The sequence below is a fragment of the Pithys albifrons genome, chromosome 3 (genome assembly GCF_047495875.1).
Source record: "Pithys albifrons albifrons isolate INPA30051 chromosome 3, PitAlb_v1, whole genome shotgun sequence".
Classification (NCBI taxonomy): domain Eukaryota; kingdom Metazoa; phylum Chordata; class Aves; order Passeriformes; family Thamnophilidae; genus Pithys; species Pithys albifrons.
Window position 1 is genome coordinate 49,833,788 of NC_092460.1, and position 6,586 is coordinate 49,840,373.

The 6,586-nt window shown below is 51.7% G+C and overlaps 1 protein-coding gene across 1 annotated transcript; it reads left to right on the plus strand.

The window, feature by feature from the left end:
- The first annotated feature begins 1,414 nt into the window (after nt 1–1,414).
- ATF4 (activating transcription factor 4) lies at nt 1,415–4,212 on the plus strand. Its single transcript, XM_071551802.1, has 3 exons — nt 1,415–1,629; nt 2,474–2,788; nt 3,298–4,212. The coding sequence occupies exons 2-3, from the start codon at nt 2,572–2,574 to the stop codon at nt 4,119–4,121; spliced, it is 1,041 nt and encodes a 346-aa protein (XP_071407903.1). The 5' UTR covers nt 1,415–1,629; nt 2,474–2,571; the 3' UTR covers nt 4,122–4,212.
- The last annotated feature ends 2,374 nt before the right edge of the window (nt 4,213–6,586 follow it).

The following is a 6,586-nucleotide window of genomic DNA, read 5'->3' on the forward strand; positions in this document are numbered from 1 at the left end:
AACTCTGACAGTGAGAAAGGGCACAGTACTGAACTTCCCAGCTCACCAGAGCTGGCCATGCTCATCTGACCAGAGTGAAATGATGATGAAGGAACTGAAACCAGTGGAATTCTGTTGACCCCTGTGCGTTTCTTGGTGTCTGTGAACTGTTGCAGTGAGGGACAGGACTGCTGGTGGAACCATTTAGCAGGAATAGGGTGGGAGAAGAGATCTGACTTCTTTCCTAGAAGCATGTTGATTTGGATTAGATAAAACATAAGGTGAAACTGCACTTGAAAAGCTATCCAAGGCGGCACTGCCCTTTGCAGCCACGAGTCTCTGTGGGTGATCCATTAATGCTCACAGCACTTGGAGTAACATCTGCAGAGAACAGAACCAGCTGCATCGGTGCGAGACAGCATGGCAGGAGAGCGCATTCTCGTTCCTCAGCTGGGGAGTAACAGCTTCGTGTTCAGCCTTTGCATGGGGTGAGGGCACTAATTAGACGGGTGGTCTGGGCTGACTGGGAGCGCGAGCCCGCGCAGACGCCCTCAAACACACGCAGACAGACACACAGACACGGCGGTAGCGGCCTAATCTAAACGCTGCATGTGTGGAGCAGGCGGGGCGGGGGAAGGCAGCGCTGCCCGGGTTGACGCGTTATCTGGGGGAGCAGAGGCCATGGCGGCTGCCGCCGCCTCAGCGCGTTACGAGCGCCATAGGAGCGCCTCCGCCAGCGCCCGCCTGACCTCGGAGCTGCTCTGTGTAAAGAACAAAGGAGCCGTTGGAAATCAAAGTGGGGAACACACTCTGCTTCGAGAGGGACACGCCAGGGAAGGCACCGGACTGCGGTGAGAGGGCGATTTCCCTACACGGCTGCTCCTTCCCGCCACGGTAACATCCCCATCCCCATCCTGCTCCCCCTCCCCGGCCCGAGCCGGCGCCATTTCCCTGCCCAGCTACTCCTTCTCCTCCCCCTGCCCTCAGCATTGGTCTCCTCTGTGCCCTGGCCAATGACAGCTCGTGGTCTATGAGAACGAGTCGCCCGTAGCCAATGAGCGCTGTCTTTCCCACGTGGCGAGCTGCGTGACACCTCCCGCCTTTGTTGGCGGGCAAACCACCCCACACTCCCTGCGGGGGAGGCGGGAGCGTCCGCAGCCGCTCCGGTCACGTGGCGCGGCTGCGCCCGGCTCGGGGGCGAATGGCCGCGCATGGATACCATATAGTCCCTCCTCGGCTGCCTCGTCCTGGAGCCGTGGTTTCGTGTCGGAGGCTGCTGAATGTAACCCGTAGCAGAACGACACTAGAGAACCCCAGAAAGACAGAGCGCAGGCCTGTAGGCGCGGGCGGGAGGCAGGTGACGCTTGGCGGAAGGACACCTCATGGACGCGCTTTGTCATGCTTAAAGCGCCTCCTATATAAGGGCGGCACGCGGGCGGTGCCACCTCATTGTGTGCCTGTCGGTGGAAGCAGTGGTTGTGTGGTGGTCTCTGTGCGCAGCACCTCCCGCGCGGCGCGGACCCGAGCAGCGCCCCCCCTCGCCGCCATGGCTCTTTAAGGCGGCAGGGCCAGCGGCGGCATCGGCCAGTGCAGCAGGCGCAGCAGCAGCGGCGGCGGCCCCAGCACACCCCCGGCATCTGCAACCATGGCGTGAGTATTGTGTCTGAGGGACGGCTGTTCCCTCTCCTTTGTGTTGGTAGTCCCCCTATTTACCCCCTTTCCAATAGGCTTCAGGGGCAGGTTTACCACCCGTGTGGTGGTGGGCCGTATCTCACGGGAGGCGGGGAGAGAGACTTCCGTGTAGGAAAATAATGTTTAGACACTTAAATACACCAAATTGGGTGCGTGAAGAAGGGATCTTTATGGGGCTCAACATTCCGAGGGCGGTGGTTGTCAGAAATGGCAGGAAATGCCATTTCGAAGTAAGTTACGAGGTACCTCGATGTCTCCTTTCATTCAAGAAACCTTGATTCTAATATGTTTTAAAATTTATTTTTACTCGTGGGGGGGGGTTGTGGGGGAAAACCGTAAAAAGCAATACATTCCTGGGGAGTTTCTTCCTCCTTCGTCGCGAGGGGAAATGCTTCTGTACCTGGTGGGAAATGGGGCATTGGCGGTACTGGGGGTTTGACTAAAAGCACTACTTTGGTTTATAGCCAGGAGTAGGTGCACGGGGGCTGTTAAGCTCGCAGCAGTACTAATGCCAGATAACAGTACGGCAGCGCTGAGCCTGCCCCGGCCACGCTGGGAGGGTGGGCGCTGCCGGAGCCGCGCTGGAAACGTGGCACGGCACAAAATGGCGGCGGGGACGCAAAATGGCGGCGGGTGGGCGGGGCGCGCCCTGCCCGGGCATGGCGGGGCGGGGGACGCGCGGTTGGAGCCGCGCCTGGCTGTGCCCGGCGGGAAGCACCGCCGCATTTCCCCGGTGTTACAGCTTCAAAGGGCTGCTATGTTGGTCAAAGCAAGTACTCACGCGCTAAAGTTTTGTTGGCAGGTTTTTCACGGCATCGCACAGCAGCATTGCTGTAGTCGACGAAAAGACCCTCTGCTTGACCGCATCCTTTGACGTCAAACCATTACAAACTGACCAAGATGAGCTTCTTGAACAACGAGATGCTGTTGGGGGATTCAATATCCCCCTTCAGCCAGCCGTGTTCGGTGGCTGAGGAAAGTCTGGGACTCCTAGATGACTACCTGGAGGTGGCCGAGCCCCTCGGTTCGCATGGGTTCTCCAGCGACAAGGCTAAGGCAGTCTCCTCCAATTGGCTTGCTGTGGACAGTTTAGGCAACACCATAGATAGCAGCCAGGGTAAGGCGTTATTTATTTGCATAAAGGGCATGAATCACAATGGTATATAATAGTTAACCTTCAAGTTAAAAATAAATTGATAGGTTTTCGGAAACATGGAGGCAACTGCACATTATGTCTGCTTGGAAGGCACTTGTACTGTGCTGCTTACACAATAAAGAATTGCTGGTTATGGTGAAGTGACACTTGTATCGCCCTTCTAGTAACATACCAGTTGCTAATGGTACTGTTTCCTGGCAGAGGTCACAACAAAAAAAAGCATGGTTGTGTGTTTCAAATGTCCCTGAATTCTTCAGGTCTTTGAGTAAGAGGGTTGGAATGTCACAACAGCTGACTGCTTACCTTGTACCCTGCAGTCTTTGGAAGCTCAGTGGCAGGGTATTTTCTTCTCATACCAATATATGCAAGAGAGAAAAAGCTAAATAAAGAAAAGCTGTTTAAAAGTTTCAAAAAGCTTCAGTTGCATTGGTTGATGGTTTAGTGAAGTAATTTTTTTTTTTATTGTGCAGAGGATGCCTTCTCTGGCATGGAGTGGATGGTGGAGAAAATGGATCTGAAGGAATTTGATTTTGATGCCCTGTTAGGTATGGAACATCTGGAAGCCACCGTCTCACCAGACGAGCTGATGGCCACGTTGGAAGACACGTGTGATCTCCTATTTAGTGCTACCATCCAGGAATTCCACAACAAAGAACTTCCACTGATAAATGACATAATCACCCATGTCCCCGAATCTCCTGCTTCCTTTTGGTCTTTTCCCCTCTCCCCAGGGTCTCTGACTTCCACTCCAGACCACTCATTTAGTTTAGAACTAGGTAGTGAAGTGGATGTTCTGGAAGGAGAAAAAAAAACGGAGTGCCCTGCTGTTGTGGTAGTGGTCACCAAGTCTGAGAAAGAGGAGGAGAACCATTCTGATGATAGTGGAATATGCATGAGCCCCGAATCCTATCTGGGAACCCCCCAACACAGCCCCACCAATTCAGTTGGATCCCCCAATGGCAACCAGTTCCCTGCAGATGCCACCTGCGGCTCTGTGCGGTCCAAACCATATGATCACCCTGCAGAGAAGGTAGTGTCAGCAAAGGTGAAAGGAGAAAAGAAAATAGATAAAAAACTGAAAAAGATGGAGCAGAATAAGACGGCTGCCACACGTTACCGGCAGAAAAAGAGGGCAGAACAGGAGGCACTGTCTGGGGAGTGCAGAGAGTTGGAGCAGAAGAATCAGGCCCTAAAGGAGAAAGCAGATTCCCTTAGTAAGGAAATTCAGTACTTAAAAGATCTTATAGAAGAGGTCCGCAAGGCCAAGGGCAAAAGAGCTAGAGTCCCTGAGTAGTGTAGTCAGCAGTGTTGATGTGCATGTATATAAGCTTGATGCTAAAGCTGTGTATTGCTGTCTAATAAATAATTTTGTAGTAAATGTACAATGAATGTGTGAGATTATTGGGTACCTGTAAAAAATGATTTGCATCATGTCTGTGTGCAAGTACAAACATAACTGGGTGTTCAGAAGAGAATGCAGTGACACTTCTGTGCTGCTTGTTACACTTGATGAATGCAGTGCAAGTGCATGTGCACAAAGTGCTTTGTTTAATGAAGTGTTTGTTTACCTCATTCTCATGATTTCCATATATACTACAGTGCTGGGGCAGTCATACTGAGGTCCTTTAGGTTTTTCAGCAGCAAATGACTTAAGTCCATTACGGTGAAGTAGTGGAAGACCCAAAGTCAGTAATAATTATGATAGGAGGGGTTTGTTTTCAGACTTAAATGCTGTCTCTGAAGAACATCCCAGTACAAAACAAAACACGTGTATTTCAAGCAGTAACTTGCTTGGAGTCTAGTCCAGGGCAAGTAATGGCAGTTTAACTGCACTTTGGTTTCTCAGGTTCATGTGGGATCTCTGCCCTAAAGAGGCAGGAGGTGTTTCCTGTCCCTGGCTGGTGGGGTTGGGGTGGGGGCTGCCTTTGTACTGTGTTAGGAGAAGTGGGCCCAAATGAGTGGGGTTACAGTAGGATCTTATCGATGGAACAGCTTTGCATACCCAAGTGAAAGAGCCTTCAGTGAGCCACTGACAAGTCTAATTTCTGACTCCTACCAAGACTGCAACTTCTTAGCTCTAGTTCAGCCTCAGCTGTGTAGCTGGTGCAGGGATGTGCAAGGGGGCTGGAGCAGCACCTGTGTAAGGGGGTGGGTCAGGGTTGCTTCAGGATTTGGATGTGTCGTTTTCAACTATTTTGTGTGTAATTTGTTTTTTTGGCCATTGATAACCCCGTTTAACAGCACCTGATCCCTTTGGCATGTAGATGTGCACATCCTTTTATGAGGGATGATTCCTTCTTGCTTGCACTGACATAGTGCAGTGAGCTGCCTAGCTCAGGCACCTGGACGTCCCAGCTTGGCTGGTGCATACATGCAGTGCAGTGGCATCAGGGTTCCAGCCAGTGCTGGAGGGGGCAGGGAAAAAGTCCTTAAAGGTATTAGAAAATCGTTTGTGCAGTTGCAGCTTGGTGGGTGTCCTAGTTTCTGACACTTGAGCTCCTTATGTTCTCAAATTGGGCTTTAGTGCTCCAGCCCTACTCCTTGTCCAAGCCACTGGCTGACCATGGAATACAGGTGTGTGCTCAGGGACCTGCTGTGTGAAGGGTCTTCCAGCAGGCAGGTGGGGCTGGTACCTGCTGGCAGCAGGGCAGCTGCTTGCTGGTATGGAGTGCTGAATGCGCCAGGCCGCCTGTGGTGACTTGACCTGTCTATGCTCCCAGCTGATGCCTGTGTGACAAGGATGCCATTTAAATTAAAGCGAGAAGGCTCCCTGTCAGGATTCAGGGCTCATGCAACGTTGAAAGTGGTGTGGGTAACTAAGACTCTCCCCTTGGGTTTCATGAGACAATGAGTTCCCTGTGTTTGAGTAGTCTCTCACCTCCTGGGTGAGGGGCACTGACTACCATGTGCTGTATGGATGGGATGCACTGCAAACTGGCAGGCACATCAAAGTCCTCCTTGAAGTGCTGCTTTGTCCCTCAGAGTTTACTGGAGACTGTGTGCAGGGACAAGGGACTGTTGTGTTTTGGTAGGTAGATGAATGTGATAGGTTTCCTTCAGATCAGCTGGAGCTGCCAGGCTGGAGATGGATGGGGATAATTAGAGGCAGAAAAGCCCAGTAAGGGGGATAATCTTTCCTTTGAGCCAAATTGGCATCTGGGGTGACAATGTGTTTGGTCTCAACTGAGCCACAGAAAACATGGTAACTGGTATGAGTGAGCAAGTGGCTTCCCTGTGCACGTTAAAACTCTGCTCTCCCCTCCATACTGATACCCTTTTGCCACCACAGGGCAACCACTTCCCTTAGAGCCGTATCAACTTCTGCTTAAACTTGGCTGTTGCCAGGGCTGCAAGGACAGTGGGTGTATTTTGCAGCACTTACTCAGTTCTCCCAAAGCCTGTAAAGATTTTCAGCACATTTCTCCCCTCTGCTACCCCATGGTATGGCTGTCTGTGAGCACCTCGCAGCTAAAATCAATTTTGAATCCATGCTCTGCAGGCAGATGAGGCAGTGTCGGTGCTGGCCAGTAAATACATGATTCTGCTTTCTACAACCCTCCAGAGAGTATGTAGCTCCAATTTACCAAATTACATTCACTCTAGGAAAGGAAGATTTGAGCTGGAACAGGCAAGAAGAAATGTGTGACACATCCCTGCTGCTTTGCTTTCTGCAGCTGTGTGTGCGTTTTATAGAACTCTTTGCAGGAGAACCTGCCCTTGAAGAGCAGTCAGCATCATTGCTGCTTGCTGAGCCTCTCA

Excerpts from the sequence above, each read along its gene's own strand:
- ATF4 (XM_071551802.1), top strand. The coding sequence starts at position 2,572 with ATGAGCTTCTTGAACAACGAGATGCTGTTGGGGGATTCAATATCCCCC. Across the intron at positions 2,789-3,297 it reads CACCATAGATAGCAGCCAGG|AGGATGCCTTCTCTGGCATG; the intron begins GTAAGGCGTTAT and ends TTTATTGTGCAG.